This window comes from Astatotilapia calliptera, chromosome 22 (assembly GCF_964374335.1).
Source record: "Astatotilapia calliptera chromosome 22, fAstCal68.1, whole genome shotgun sequence".
Classification (NCBI taxonomy): Eukaryota; Metazoa; Chordata; class Actinopteri; order Cichliformes; family Cichlidae; genus Astatotilapia; species Astatotilapia calliptera.
Window position 1 is genome coordinate 26,073,890 of NC_137442.1, and position 15,503 is coordinate 26,089,392.

Sequence of the window (15,503 nt, forward strand, 5' to 3'; positions counted from 1 at the left end):
TTGCACCTGCTCCCTTATATGGCATATATAATTTGTATATAACTTGTACATACCTGTGTTATTACATAACATTCCCTGTGTAGGCACCTCTTAAACTGTATTTTTTTTCTCCTTCTAAAGGAACTTTAATGTTTTCATTCTATTCTATTCATCGGTCTTTCATGAGCAGCATTCAGAGCCAACAGATCATTATCAGATATTTAAATTAATACTTTCATTTTCTAAGTAAATTCAAATTAAATTAATCACATAACAAGATGCTTTAACTCTTTAACTCAATGGAGCTCCGAAGGATCAGACAATTGATTCTGAACAGCTGTGAAGGGTTCACTGCACCACCTACTGGAGGTTTGCAGTCACTACACCAGAGTTTGAAAAATACACAAAAATTTGTCACATCAGCTTTAGTGTTTAAATTTTAAGTTTTACAGAGTAAATATGTCCATATGGAACAACTCCAGCAGTAAAATGAGGCCAGCACAAAATGATAAGGCTGCAGACTGCTCTAAACCCTAATTTCATCATTTTTTTCTACTCTTGGACCTGTATGATGTCGTACAGAGGACACAGAAGATCCACCTGTTTTTTAAACCTCTATGTAAGGAGCAACCAACTGTCTTAAAAGCAGAGGTGCTAAAATTGCTTTTAACTGAGTGGACACAGCTATGCCCAATGTGAGATAAACTAGGACTATTTTGATCTGTGAATAATCAAAAGCTGCTCAAGAGAATATGTCGGTGAAAATGAGGAGAATCAGTCCCTTTCAGCATATGAGATGAGATGAGATGAGATGAGATGAGATGGCCTTTATTTGTCAGTTGCAGGTCTTTTGCCCACAACCGAGACCTTGCCGACCGTACATACAATACACAAACATCACATTGGGGAGACAGGTCAGGCTAGGTAGCGAGGAAAAAAACATCGAAATGTGTAACACAAAAGGATAATACAGGAATGCACAGATATCAACACACCATAACACAATAAACACAGACAAGCAACATGGGAAAGAGTTCCAGTGTGTACATCTGATCTGGGACCGCTGCAATCTTTCGACTGCGCCTCCAACTGACCCGATGTCCATGATTAAGCACTTTCTATGCTTCACTGTACATTTCAAATTTTTAAAAAGTATATATAGTTTCATTTTCTTTTGCGTAAACACCTCGTGACATCATTGTACAGCTGGTTAAGCTTTGATTAAGAATCCATGTAAGTATAAGACTTTAACTGAACAAACACACACATCCACACATGTGCAATAACACTAAGTGCAATAATCTTTTCTGGCATCGTTGTATTTTTACTCAGTTGTATATAGCATTCGTATTCTATTTTTATCTTATTGTATATTTTTATTCTATTTTATTCTACTGTATATAGTATATTATTTTATTCTATTCTGTACAGCTGTGTACTGTATTTATTCTTATTGTATTCTAATTTTTGCGTCATAACTTGCACTGTCCACTTCCTGCTGTGACAAAACAAATTTCCCACGTGTGGGACTAATAAAGGTTATCTTATCTTATCTTATCTTATCTTATCATAAATAACTGCTGGATAACCGTATACAGGATACACATATATGCAGAGAAGTGTTCAAACGTTAACACAGCCTCGGTCCCATGATCACAGGTGCATAAAATCCAACACCTCCAGTCTGCCTTTACAGACATTTGTGAAAGAATAGCTTGTTCCAAAGAGCTAACTGAATTTAAGTGTAGCACTATAACAAGATGCTGCTGTTGCAACAAGTCGGTTCAGTTTCGTCCGTCCTAAATGTTCTGGGAACACCTGTAAGTGCTGTTATTGCAAAGTGGAACCATTTAGGACACCGCAGCTAAGCCATGATGTCTCAGACCACGTAAGTGGGTCACTGCATGCTGAGGCTCAAGTGTGTAAAGTCACAAACATTCCAAATCTCTTTTATTAACAACAGCACAAAAACTTTGCACCCCCGAAGTATATTTTAAACCTATTATTACTGAAGTTATTTCATTGCATTTGGATTATTATAATTCATTTTATGTGGGAGTCAATCCGTCATTACTCTCACATCTGCAACTGATTCAGAATGCTGCTGCACAACTCTTAGAAGGAACTTGCAAAAGAGAGCAGAGGTCAGCTGACCAGCTGCTTCTGGAAGTATTGAGATCCAAGAAGAAGCTCAGAGAGAGCAGGGAGTTCTCTGTTGTTGCTCCTAAATTATGGAATAACTTGCCCTTGTACATTAGAGAAACCCCTTCACTGCCAAATTTTATAACATGTCTTACAACCCACTTTTATTCTTCGGCTTTCTACCCCAGCAAGACTCCGTTTTTCTCTTAGTTATCTTACCTTTTTAACTGGCTATCATTTGTATGTTATGCATTTTTATTATTCAGCTTCAGTGTGCAGTACTGTGTCGCTGTGGCTGTTATAAAGTGCTTTATGAATAAGTGTAGCTGTAAATGGCCCAGTACTTTCGTTCATATGTTATAGGTTCAGGTCCAGGTTTTTAGGTGAGAATAAACTGATCCTTAACAGTTTGTTTCATCCACAATACTCAAATCTGTGCCTGTCATAAACTTAACAGAGGTTCAATGAATACCAGAGGAATCACAAAGGGGAGGGAAACGGGGTTTAATCTGCCAGTTACATTTTGCACTTTGGAAATGCAACAGAACAAATTTCAGAGTTACATTAGACAATGAAAAAAAAATTAAATTTTAAGCCAAACTAAAAGATTAACAAATCAAAAATAACCAATTTACCCATCAACATAAGTAGAGCTACAGTATAATAATCTGTTTGCATTAAATGGCTGTAAATTCTGTTTATTGTAACTATCCTGTAATCCAGAAAAATACACGCTTTTTTCCATAATTCAGAAGAACAATACACAAAAAAGTTTGACAGAAGTTTTGTTTAATTTACAAACAAAACAATCATTTCTTATCAAAAATGACTTAAAGCAACAGAAACACAAATATGAGCTGAAGAACAGTGAGACAAACAGCAGCAGATGAGCGCAGCATCAGGACATCTTCTGGAACACAAACACCAGGTAGATACCTGCAGAGCAAAGACAGATGAGGGTTTTAGTGATCAACAGTTTGTAGATCAATGGGCCCACATATGAATACATATTTTAAAAGTAGATCAAAGACAACAATACTGAAATGTTTTTACAAGCATCAGTTTAAATGTGTCATGTAAACAGCTGATGGAGATGATCAGACTTACTGGTAGCTTCCCACTCAGATCTGCTCAGCGTTCCCTGCACACATGGAAATACAGACAAATGTTGTAAAACTGGGCCGAACACCTGAAACTGTTTTAGGTTTGGTTTTTTTTAAACTGAGCTGTGGGGGTAGACGTGGTCGCTCATCTACTAATGGAGAGGTTGGTTCTTCAATCGCATGCTATATATACACTTGGGCGAGATACTGAAACCGAAGCTGCTCCTGATGCATCCATGTGTTAATGTTAAAAAGTGCTTGAATGCATGTGTGTGAATGTGTGAATGAGACATGTGGCATAAAGCACTTGAGTGCTCAAGTAGAGTAGAGAAAGTAGAGAAAAGCGCTATAAAAACCGGTCCATTTAACATTTACCATCTGAGCACACTTACCAGGGGAGTTCTGACGTCGGCTCGGTCACAGTGCTCTTTAGCATGACAGTATTCCTCTGCACTGTCTGAGGCTTGAAGACCATCCTCACTGGGAAATGGCTGAAAGCAAAACAAACTCTTAAAAAGATAGTAAGTAGTGACAGGTTAAAAGCAAAACCTGGACCTCTGAGCTACAGTGACAGATTCTGCTGGTTCTGATGTGTTTTCTTTATCCTCTGATCAAACACTACTATGAGATGAATTGTTCTATTTATCCACAAGACACAGGACCACACTAATGTTTGTGTGGATTTATTGGAGCAAAATATCGCCACACATCTAGCAAAACAGTAAAGCAGTGAACTTTTTTTTTAACACAGCAAACAAAAAAGAAAAAAAAACAGTTCATCCACTGTGTGCAGAGGAGTGAAGCTATTCTTAAGGCTTGAGATGGTGAGATGCCTCACTGAAAGGATAAGTGGGTCCTTTCCTTTAATTTGTCACCATTTGGATCTGTGTCCAAAAATAACATGCTTAAATGTTGTGTTAAGTCCATATCTAGTTTGTCTTCTGGTCACATCATTATTGTAAAAATAAGAAAAATGAACTGAGAAATCATAGTCAGTATGTCAGTTTTAATTAATATTCTACCTCCAGAGCCATCATCTTCATCATGAGGCTGCGATGATTCTCCTTCTTCACCTTCTCCTCAAAGAAATCCGCAAATCTTTGTTTCAGCACCAGCTGCATATTGTACTGCTTCGCCATGCTGGGACATAAGAAGTGGAAACAGAGTATCATGAAATATTTTTATAGGAAATTCAGAGTACACAAGCAGATGTTACTGTGAGTACTCTTACTGTTCAAAGAGAGGAAAGTAGACGAGGAACTCTGGAACGTTGACGACTTCCTCGAGGTTAAAGTGATACTGACATCCGAACAGAGGGTAGGAACCTTTGGACTGAAAGGTCACTTTGAAAACCTCATTACCAAATGACAGCGAATCAGATGCCTCCAAACGTTTACTGTTGGGGGGGGGGGGGGGGGGGGCAAGGAAAAGAGTGAAGATGAAGCAGATACTGACTCAGTGATTCAGTCTTTACATCTGAACATTTCAAAATGTCTCTAATAGGGTCGGCTTAGCGCAGCTTGACTCAGTTTTAAGGTTTTTCATTAGGTGGTCGTACCTGGCACCGGGTACTTTTTTAGTACCTATTTGGCTGAGGTTCAGGGCGATCTGAGGCGATCCAGCCTCAGATCCTTGCTGTAATGACCCCACGCACATTACATGGTACTCGTTTATAATGAAAAGTGACAAAGTCCGGTTGAGCCAAGCTACACAGAGACGGTACTAATGGAAAAAGGCTATAAAAACTCCAAGTATTAAGCTTATCTTAATACTTGGAGTTTTCATAGCTCCAACACCAGGTGGACAACCTGCTTCACCTAATAGGATCATGTGGCTTAGGTGAAGAAGGTTGTCCACCTGACATGTGGACAGATGTGACTATAAACAATTTACCATAAAAAAGCGCCTTTCATTACACTTAATTGTTTATCTTACACAAGTTCAAAGGCATCTGGCGTTGTACCGATGAAGTACCCTCCAGGTTTAAGACGCTCACAGGCATTTCTCAGCATCATATTAGCCTTCTGCTCACTCTCAAATGAGTAATGATACACAAACTGACAGCTGCAGATGTCGAACATAAGCTCAGCATCATCCAGTTTCTCTGACAACAACTCCTGTAGGTAGAGATAAAAGGTCAGTAACAAATCAAACAATCCAGACTGAGAAAAACCTCACTTTTATTTTCTTCTTAATTCTGATTTTATATATTCACTTTTATCACAGAATACTCGACTTATTTTTTGTGTGCTGCAGGTCTACCTTTGAACAGTCTGCTGTGATGAATTCAGCAGTGAAGATTTTCTCGTTACGGTGACTCTTTTTTTTCATCTCGTCATAACGAATCTGACATTGTTCCACAGAAACCCCTGCAATATCTGAAAATAAACATCTATGTTTAATCATCAAAAATCTCCAGCAACATGCAACAATTAATCTCAATTGTAATGCCTTTTGAGCTGAGGGGCAGTTATAGAGGCAAGAGATGATATGGGCCACCCTCCAGTCGATCCACCGCCCCCAGGAGGTACGGTTGCAGCTGGGTGCAGGGGTGGGTATTTTTGTATCCCCTCAGTTTGTTTCCAGTATGTTTTCGGTGGTGGATGAGAAGGTTCTGACTGTCGTTTGTGCTTATGAACTGAATAACAGTACATAAGCTTAGAGTATACAGCAGGGGTGTCCATCTCCAGGCCTCAGGGGCTGGTGTCCTTCAGGTTTAAGATCTCAACCTGGGTCAACACATCTGAATCAAATGATTCATTATCAGGCCTAGCTGTGTTTATCAAGGACACATCTAAAACCTGGTACACAGCTTTCTTGGAATCATTGAGTGGATTGCTCCATTTCATGTGACATTTCATGTCAATGGCATCTGTAGAAATATATTTACTTAGAAAAAATTCTAAGTAAATATAAAACGCATTTTTTTTAATCCAATGTAAATAACACTGAACTGAATTGACGTGATGACCAGTTATAGAGGACCGAGTGCCAGTTACTTAAGTCAAAAGTGAAGCACAAGTATTAGCTCATACATAGGTGAGATTTTGTGGCAGGTGCTCTCATTTGATCTCTGTGATGTTTGGCATAATTCATTTCAATTCAATGCCACCACTTTACTGCTATGGAGAGGTTTGTGTGCCCCAGTAGTCCCAGCAGCTATCCTTTTCTTTGTCCCCTGGTAGGTCTCTCCCAAGGCAAATTGGTCCTGGATGAAAGCAATTCATTGGACCCCCATGAGAAAAAAAAGAGCAAGACACCTGAGTAACCTGTGCAATATTGGGTTACTCCAGGGTTATTTCTCCTCACCCTGAAGCCAGGCTTGGTAGGGAGCTTGACAAAGAGCAGCTGGTGGCCACGCCTTGGGCCCACTACCTGTAGCAGATACTGTCGGGGTCCGGGTATATTGTGTGTCAGGTGGCAGTCAAGGGCGAGGGCCCTGATAGCCCGATACCCAGCTATCAAAGCTGGCTACAGAGATGTGGAACCTGTCCTCTCTGGTTTGGAAGGAGCCTGAGCTAGAGTGTGAGGTTTAGGGACACTGACTAGATATAGTTGGGGTCACGTCATTGCACAGTTTGGGAACTGGAACCAGTGTCCTGGAGAGAATCTGGACTCTGTCCCAGTCAGTGAGGGACGGCACCTGCCTCTTTCTCTTACTGAGAAAGAGGCAGGCAGGCGGTGGGTATTTTTGTATGCCCTCAGTTTGCTCCTGTCCCCCGGGGGTTTTTGTGAGCGAGAGTGTTGTTTCCCTACGCCTTCAGATTGGGGAAAGGGTCCTGACTGTCGTCTGTGCTCATGTGAAGAACGACCCAGTCAAACTGAAGAGGGAGGATGGATGGATGGATGGATGGACAGATGGATGGATGGATGGATAGTTGGCAGGCAGGTTTGATTTTACACAAAGTTAACATTGACTGTTTCAGGTTAAACAGCAGGATGAGGTGCGTCTTTAGAGGAAGATTTCACTGCTGGTCCTTTACAGTCCTTAAAGCTGTATAGGCATGAAAAGAGTCTGTAGAAATGTGATGTCAAGTTTCATAAACCATAAAAATCAATGAATCAATACCTGCACAGACCAGGTGATCGATTCCTCCTCTTCTCCACTTCAGTAGGTCTCCTCCTTTTCCACAACCAAGGTCCAACACAGACACCTGCTGAGATCCCGCCCCTCTTACCTGCTCCAAGATCTCACCTGTCAATAGAAAAAGACACTAAACTGTAAGAGGATGTAAATATTTTATTTTTAAAGTTGCTTCCACACAAGGTGCTGCAGAAAGAAAATAGGTAAAATCAGAAAAAAATATAAATAATTATTAAATGGTGAAAGAATAAAAAGTAAAAAGTTTATAAAAATGGTTAAAATACAGTCCAGTAGACTCGGAATAAAAATTATTCTTCCCCCAGTGTTGGACTGTAGCTGGTGATGGTAGTCCTAGTTCAGTTCAAGAGGATCACTCAGAGATCTGGTTCATGAGCAGAACCAGAATGACCAGCTCCAGCACACCATGGAGGAGAGACTCAGAGGAGGTGAAGGTAATAATTATTTATTATCATCACAAAGGATGACTTTTATTATTTACCTTAAAAAAAAAAAACAACTAGGCTACACCTTTACTGAGAGGGTGGTTTGTGGCTCAGCTGCAATGGAGGGGTGGAGCAGCAGGTTCAAATAGTGTGTGGGGGGGTGGGGGGTGTCCAAATAGTGCATGCCCTGCTCTGAGTGTCAACCTTTGTATTATTCTGGAGGATTATACAATGCAATTTCCTGACTAACCACCTTGTTCATGACTCACACACTAAAAGAACTGTACTAATTACTGGGTATTAAGTTTTGTTTGGCCAGCATCTATGACCTTCAGACTGACAGGCTGGTGGAACTGCTAAGTAAGACAGAATCCATGATTCGTAAGTTAATTCATGAGGATAAGGAGAAGGTTATCATGAGAATTTGCTCCAGGCACGTCAGCAGTGCCTAAATCTAAGATTTATCACCTCAACCTGCTCAAAGATAGGCTGAAATTGCTTCTCTGGTGAGCCTGGTGAAGGAAAGAGATGAGTTGGGACCAGCGGTATCAAATTCTATCATTTCCACCTCCTTCCGTTGTGATGACCATCTTGCACAGGCCCAGAGAGTGGATGGTGCTGCAGTGCAACATCGTTTTGTCTGGTTGTACCAGTCTCACAGAGCACCGTTTTGTAGCACACTCTAGTGTGATGGTGCATTCACTACCAGATACTTGAACACACAAGACAAATTGCTCAGAAGGAATTGGCTGAAATACTGAAAATGGGAGTAATAGAAGAGTCATACCAAAAGCAAAAAAAGACTACTAAAGATACAACAATCACTCAACTTACAATGCTGTCTGCGTCGGTCCTTTGTGTTACAGGATGGCAAATAGAAAAGCGTCCTTTTATAGTCTTTTTCTACTCGAGCACTCAAAGTGTTTCATATAACATGTCTCATCCATTCACACCAAGCATAGACATAGAAAAAAGTGCTTGTAAGTGCATTTAATCTAACATTCATACACAGCGTCACACTCCCATGAAAGTCATGGTTCAGCATCTTGCCCAAGGACATCTTGGCACACAAACTGGAGCAGCCAGTTTTGGAATCAACAGCCTTATGATTAGTAGATGACCTCCTAAACTACAGTCACCTCTATGTTCATACAAGGCACAGGTGAAACATAAAGGCAAACCTTTTTAAATAAAATAATCAGTCCCTTTCTCTGTTCGATAAAACTGTAGAAAATGGACGAGTTCTACGGTCCATGTGAAAATAAAAACAATAAACTGGCTTCCTGTAAAAAGTTTACACCAGCCCCTTTGCAAGGTTATTTTAGTTAAATCTATTAAATCTGTTTTTTAAAAGTTTCTGATCATTTATAAAACACTTTTTTTAAAGGATGAAGGTCATTAATCAGCATGACGACAACAGGCTGCCAAATGAAACATAAAAGGCCAATAATCTGTATTAGTGACTGGTATTATACTCGCTGGATAAATATCACTGCATTGTCATTTTGTTCTGATAATCAGCTTTCTAAATGTTGGATCTGATGTTTGGCCCTAGAGACAACTTATAGCAAAAAATAAACAAAAACAAAACTACGCTCTCATGTTATTATGCATGCGATTGCCGGATGGGTGTTAATTGCTTACAGATCACTATGGATATGTTAAAACTGAGGAAGTGTGGTGTGTTGATCAGAAGCCAGTTACCAATTAGAACACTCTTCAGCCAGTTGTTGAAGTTCCTCATGAAGAAGATTCGGCTTCTGCTACGAGCTGCCCGGCCAACTTCCTGCAGCTGGTTGTAGTGACTTGCCACCTTCACACCGTGATCAAGCACCTGAGAGATCAATTACAGGGATCACTAATAAGGAAGACAGCCTCACAGCAGCTTTAATACCTGCTGATAAATATTTAGATTGTTTTTGTCCGCCTGATCTTTCTGAATTAACTTGAATAATAACTTCCTCCAAATCAACAACGTGTCAATCAAACCTCGTTCCTACAAGACTGCTCAAAGAAGTCCAAAAATTATAAATCTTAAATATGATCAACCCATCTCTTCAAGCTGGCAGTAGTTAAACTGTTACTTAAAGCCGCCACTTGACCTTTTATCTCAAACATTCTTGAAAGAGTAGATGTAAAACAGCTAACTGATCATCTGCAGAGGGATGGTTTAACTAAAAGTTTCAGTCAGGTTTCAGAGATCATCACAGTACAGAAACAGCTTTAGTGAAAGTTACAAACTTTGTGTCTTATGGCCTCTGAGGGTGGACTCATTCTGTGCCTTTCCTGCTAGGCCTCAGTCCTTTATTCAATATTGTCAGTGTTGGGAAGGTTACTTTTAAAATGTATTCCGTTACAGAATACAGAATGCATGCCCCAAAATGTATTCTGTAACGTATTCCGTTACGTTACTCAATGACAGTAACGTATTCTGAATACTTTGGATTACTTAATATATTATCGTGCTTTTTACAACAACGTGAATGTACTATTGCTGTGTGATTTATTACTATTACTGAAGGTCCGCGATTCCGAACTGTAGCAAAGGGACCTCTGACTAATACGTCGGGGTCCCTGTCGGCTCGTAGCCGAAAACTAGCTTTACTTTGTTGTCTGGGTCAACTTTTCTTGCGAGAGACAGAGAGAGGCGTTGAAAGACTGCTCCAACGGAACTTATTGTTTTCGGAGGAAAACACGAACACGGTGTACAGTCGAGTCTTAATAGCTTACTTACAACTGGGCTCGTCAGGCACTCTTCTTGGCTGCAGTGGTTATTATTATATTTACATGCTTCCAGCTCCCGTTTTTCCTCGATGACAGCTCGTACCTTTCCACTCGCCTTTTTCTCTCTCCCTCCTCGCGCTCACAGACCCATAACGTGTATGGCGGTCCATTCTCTCTGCAACACGGACTACACTGCCCATGATGCTACATTCTTTAGAGCTATGCTTGTAGCATTCTGCCTGTTAGCTTAGCACAACAACGAAAAGGCGCTCTCTCACCCAGGAAACACACAGTCGCAGAGAGAGAGAGAGAGAGAGCGTCGCCCTGTAACCATGGCAACCGTAACGCTGCCGCCTGGAACAACAGAACGTAGCTGTCAAACAAAACCCAAACAGTCCTGACCCGCGACAAAATGAAACAGGAAAGTACCGCAGTGTAATCCATTTATTTCAACAAAGTAACTGTATTCTAAATACCACCCTTTTAAACTGTAACTGTAACGGAATACAGTTACTCATATTTTGTATTTTAAATACGTAACGGCGGTACATGTATTCCGTTACTCCCCAACACTGAATATTGTTAACAATAATATTTTATTACAGCGATTAGAGCATGCTGTAGGTGTTAAAGGTACTGCGCTGTAGTGGTTTGAATCAATTCAATCTAACAGAGTCCTCTTCACACACTAAGGTTAACTGATACTCTTAACATTATGCATGTTTTCCCTCAGGCAGTCTCACAGAATAGCATAGCAAGTTCAGTCCAATTTTATTTTCATGCGCCAAATCAGAGCAAAAGTTGCTTCAAGGTGCTTTATATTGTAAAGTACAGACCGTAAAACACTGAAGACATTTGAGTTTTTAAATATGTTAGGTTGTTCGCTGAGTTTACAAATGTTTTCCAAATTATCCTAAACTTCTAAACTATATATATTTTTAGCAAATAGTTTTAAAAGTGCTGTCTGATCCTCTCACATCAAACCGAGACTTCATCTCACAACATGAAGAGCCTTCAGACAACTGCTTTAAAGAAATATAAAAAAAAAATGAACTTGACAACCTGCTTCTTGCTAGGTGACATCTTCTCTTCTTCATCTTCAACATGCTTCCTCTTCATCCCCGAGTTCTCTTCTTGCTGAGCTCCTCTGGTCTGTGTTGCCTCCTCCATCGTTTCTGTCTGACGAGACTGAAGCTCCATCTAAGAAAAAAAAGAGGAGGAAGAGGAGAGAGAAAAACAATATCAGTTTGAGCTGATGAAGCTTTATGTTGAGTTTATTGAGAATTAGTGATGTCAGCTTGACTGAACAATGCCGAACGTGATCCATTTACCTTTTTTAATAACCCGTTATATCCGAAAGGGAGAGTAATACATTATGATGTCAAAAACTACAATGTATTAATCACTGCTTATGCGCTACAGTCTGATGGTCCTGAGTGGTATCGGAGTTTTCTATAATGAAATTTCTCATAAATAACTACACATAATAAATATTAGAGATATGTTAAAGAAAGTTTTAAGTTTTGTTAAAAAAAAAACATCAATTGACTAAAATATTGCATTTTCAGATCACCAAATAGAGGTATCTGTCTTAACAATCTGATATCATTTGGAATTTGATTTAACCTTTTTAATGATAAAACTGCTCAGTGACCTTTCAGAAGTTGGAAATTTAAAGCCTACATGTTGGGTCAATCAAACTAATTAAAAACAAAAATTTCAAAGGTGGCACGGTGGTTAGCACTGTTGCCGCACAGCAAGAAGGTCCTGAGTTCAATTCCAACACCAGGCCGGGGTCTTTCTGTGTGGAGTTTGCATGTTCTCCCCGTGTTTGCGTGGGTTCCCTCCGGGTACTCCGGCTTCCTCCCACCGTCCAAAGACATGCAGCTTGTGGGGATAGGTTAATTGGAAAATCCAAATTGTCACTAGGTGTGAATGTGCGAATGAATGTGAGTGCGAATGGTTGTCTGTCCCTGTGTGTTAGCCCTGCGACAGACTGGCGACCTGTCCAGGGTGTACCCCGCCTCTCGCCCTATGACAGCTGGGATAGGCTCCAGCGCCCCCCGCGACCCTGAAAAGGATAAGCGGAAGCGAATGGATGGATGGATGGAATTTCAAAGGTTCCATAGAACTGTAAGTGCAGGTTAAACTGGGTTGTCACCATGTTGTAATGCAGTTTACAGTGATGGATGCAGGACTGTTTCAGGGCAGACTGTTGTATGGCCACTGGGTCACATATTGATGCTACCCTGGGCCTGACCTAAGTTAAATTGATGGGTGATGTTCTTTGGTGGTGTGTGCTTACTTCCACCTTTGTACTAATTTGGTTTGGAAAACTGTAGGATGCAGTAAGCCTGCCGCCTTCTTGTTTTCGCTGCTCCCCAGGGGACTCTACAGCGGCTCATCTGCCTTAATCTCCCTCTGCATGTCCTCCTTCACTACATCTATGAACCTCCTTTGCGGTTTTCCTTCCTTCCACCCCCCGGCCTCTGTGCAAAAAAAGACGAGTATTTGTGCAGTGTGCCGTCACAGGATTTAATATTGCAGAGTCACAAACAGGACTCGAGTGTTTACTGAAGCAATGAGACTAAAGGGGTCGAGGATGCGTTTCCTTCTGAAACTTTAAGGCGCTATTTGACTCTTTTTACTCCGTGGATAAAACGGGTTAAATCTGGATGTGACCAGGTTAAAATCGGATACGACCCAAAGCTGCTCACTCTCACCTTCCATCAGTGACCGGAAGCTGCTACTGACTGTAAACTGACTGTTAGCCGCGGCTGCTAAGAGCTAACAGATGTCGGTGTGTGTTCAGAGATGAACCGGAAACAGCTAGCACAGTGGCTGAATGTGATATTCCAGTCGATACTAATCTAATGGATAACACCGAGACTAACTTGAATTAACGACCAAAGTTTTAGAGAAAAATAACTCACTGTGCTCCGCGAGAAAGACGCGTGCGCTTTCAGCCGCTTCCGGGTTTGTGCACGTCATATTTGCGTCACACCAGAGAGTCGGTGGGTTTTGTTTTTTGTTTTGTTTTTTTAAATTGAAAGTGTTTGTTAAACATTACATGAATGCATATACCTGATGTGTGAATGAGTATTTGGGTCACATTAAGACAAAAATATTATTGATCATTTTGAGAATAAAGTCGAAATTTCGAGATTAAACTCAAAGCGTGGAGATCGCTGTTGTTGTTTCAGGACAAACTGTCACAGCTTCTCCTATGACCTCTACAAAATGTATGGAGTTCTAGTTATGCCTTAATAAATGCGCAAAAATTTTTTATCCGAAAATAATTTCATTTCGCGGTGAGATTAATTTCCTCGCACTTAAATCCAACGAGCGCATAAAGAAACCATCGCGCATGGAAAGTGTCTGCTTTGCATGTGCTGGTACAACACTCTTGTAAATTGCAATTTTTGGTAATACTCAAGAATGTTGCAAGTCAAACAAAAATGAATAAAATTTGTAACTTCTTAAAATCTATGCAAAGAGCAGTTTAAAGGGCTGGATTGTTTAAGCGCCACACACACTACACTTATGTATATAGAACTTAGCCATAATAATAATCAGGTCAATTATATAGGCCTTATCAGGCTACTTTTGTAGATCTGTACAGTTTTCTGTAAAGCCAAACAGAAAGTTTTTTTCAAAATCAAAGAAAATGTTCAGCAATTTGCCGCCCGGTGGCGTCAGTGTCCGGCAGCCTCGCCTCTGTCAGTGCGCTCCAGGGTGGCTGTGGCTACAATGTAGCTTGCCATCACCTGTGTGTGAATGGATGGATGACTGGATGTGTAAAGCACTTTGGGGTCCTTAAGGACTAGTAAAGCGCTATACAAATACAGGCCATTGCCATTTCCTTTTTTCATCTCCCTAATGATGCCACTTTTTTCCTTTGAATAGTTCCCTGTACTTCCTTATTCCTCCACCAGTTCTCCTTGCCCTCTTTCTTCTGTCCAAAGGATACTACAAACACCTTCATAGCAGTTTCCCCCAGCACTTTATCTGTACTTACCCAGTCATCTGTTAAGCCACCATCATTTGGACACGGAAGTCTCTGACTGTAGTTAAGCTCCGTTAAATTAATAAGAAAAAAATGTATATAGTTTGTGACACGCTTTACTCTTTAAGCTGCAGCCCTGATATCTCCAAAAGTTGATTCTGTTCATCTGGACGTAGCGGTTTGTGGGAGAAACGTTTCGTCACTCATCCAAGTGACTTCTTCAGTCTCAGCTGACTGCAGGTTTCCCCAATCTTATAAACAGTACATTTGCATAATGACTGAAACCAGCCCACTGAAGGAACAATGGGCTGGGAGGTCACCTTCATCATAATTATGCAAATTCTCATGACCATTGATCAACAACCACTGATCAAAGACGACTGATCAACGGCCACGAGTACCATTCACAGAGAGTTGGGGAATGGCTGCAATCACAGCATTGTAAGATGGCGAAAGATGTACCCTTAGACCCCCTCCTCAATTCAGAGATGGTCTTTCCCTTTTCACGTAAATGGCCTCCTTTACTCTGCGCTCAAACCAGCGTTCCTCCCTGTCCAGGATGTGTACATCCTCATCCTTGAAAGAGTGTCCACTGGCCTGTAGGTGTAAATAGACTGCAGAGTCCTGGCCTGACGAGGTAGCTCTTCTGTGTTGTGCCATCCGCTTTGCCAGAGGTTGTTTGGTTTCCCCGATGTATAAATCCTGGCACTTATGTTTATAGGATTGGGGAAACCTGCAGTCAGCTGAGGCTGAAGAAGTCACTTGGATGATTGACGAAACGTTTCTCCCACAAAATGCTACGTCCAGATGAACTGAATCAATTTGAGAGATTTACTTACCTGGATGATTGAGTATGCATCAAGATGATGCAGCCCTGATAGTGTTCAAATCACTGCTCCTAAAAACGACATCCATTCCAGGAAGATCCAGGCTATTTGTGAGCTGTAGGAAAGTCTGAAATTTTTCCAAACCATCTGAAGTCTTTGTGTTGATTTGACGACACATAGACACAGCTCTGTGTT

General features: G+C 40.8%; 1 protein-coding gene across 4 annotated transcripts; it reads right to left on the bottom strand.

Moving 5' to 3' along the window:
• Window positions 1-2,609: 2,609 nt before the first annotated feature.
• Window positions 2,610-13,516, bottom strand: rnmt (RNA (guanine-7-) methyltransferase). Of its 4 annotated transcripts, XM_080296552.1 has the most exons (12): window positions 13,409-13,461; window positions 12,787-12,964; window positions 11,538-11,675; window positions 9,456-9,585; window positions 7,294-7,419; window positions 5,487-5,602; window positions 5,160-5,341; window positions 4,456-4,620; window positions 4,247-4,364; window positions 3,617-3,715; window positions 3,229-3,262; window positions 2,610-3,057 (listed from the first exon to the last, which is right to left on the bottom strand). In XM_080296552.1, the coding sequence occupies exons 3-12, from the start codon at window positions 11,673-11,675 to the stop codon at window positions 3,020-3,022; spliced, it is 1,146 nt and encodes a 381-aa protein (XP_080152678.1). In that variant the 5' UTR covers window positions 12,787-12,964; window positions 13,409-13,461; the 3' UTR covers window positions 2,610-3,019. The 4 variants fall into 4 exon arrangements, with proteins under 4 accessions (XP_080152678.1, XP_026012029.1, XP_026012030.1 ...); XM_026156244.2 differs by lacking the exon at window positions 12,787-12,964 and having other exon boundaries at window positions 13,409-13,516; XM_026156245.2 differs by lacking the exon at window positions 12,787-12,964 and having other exon boundaries at window positions 13,199-13,461.
• Between the last annotated feature and the right edge of the window lie 1,987 nt (window positions 13,517-15,503).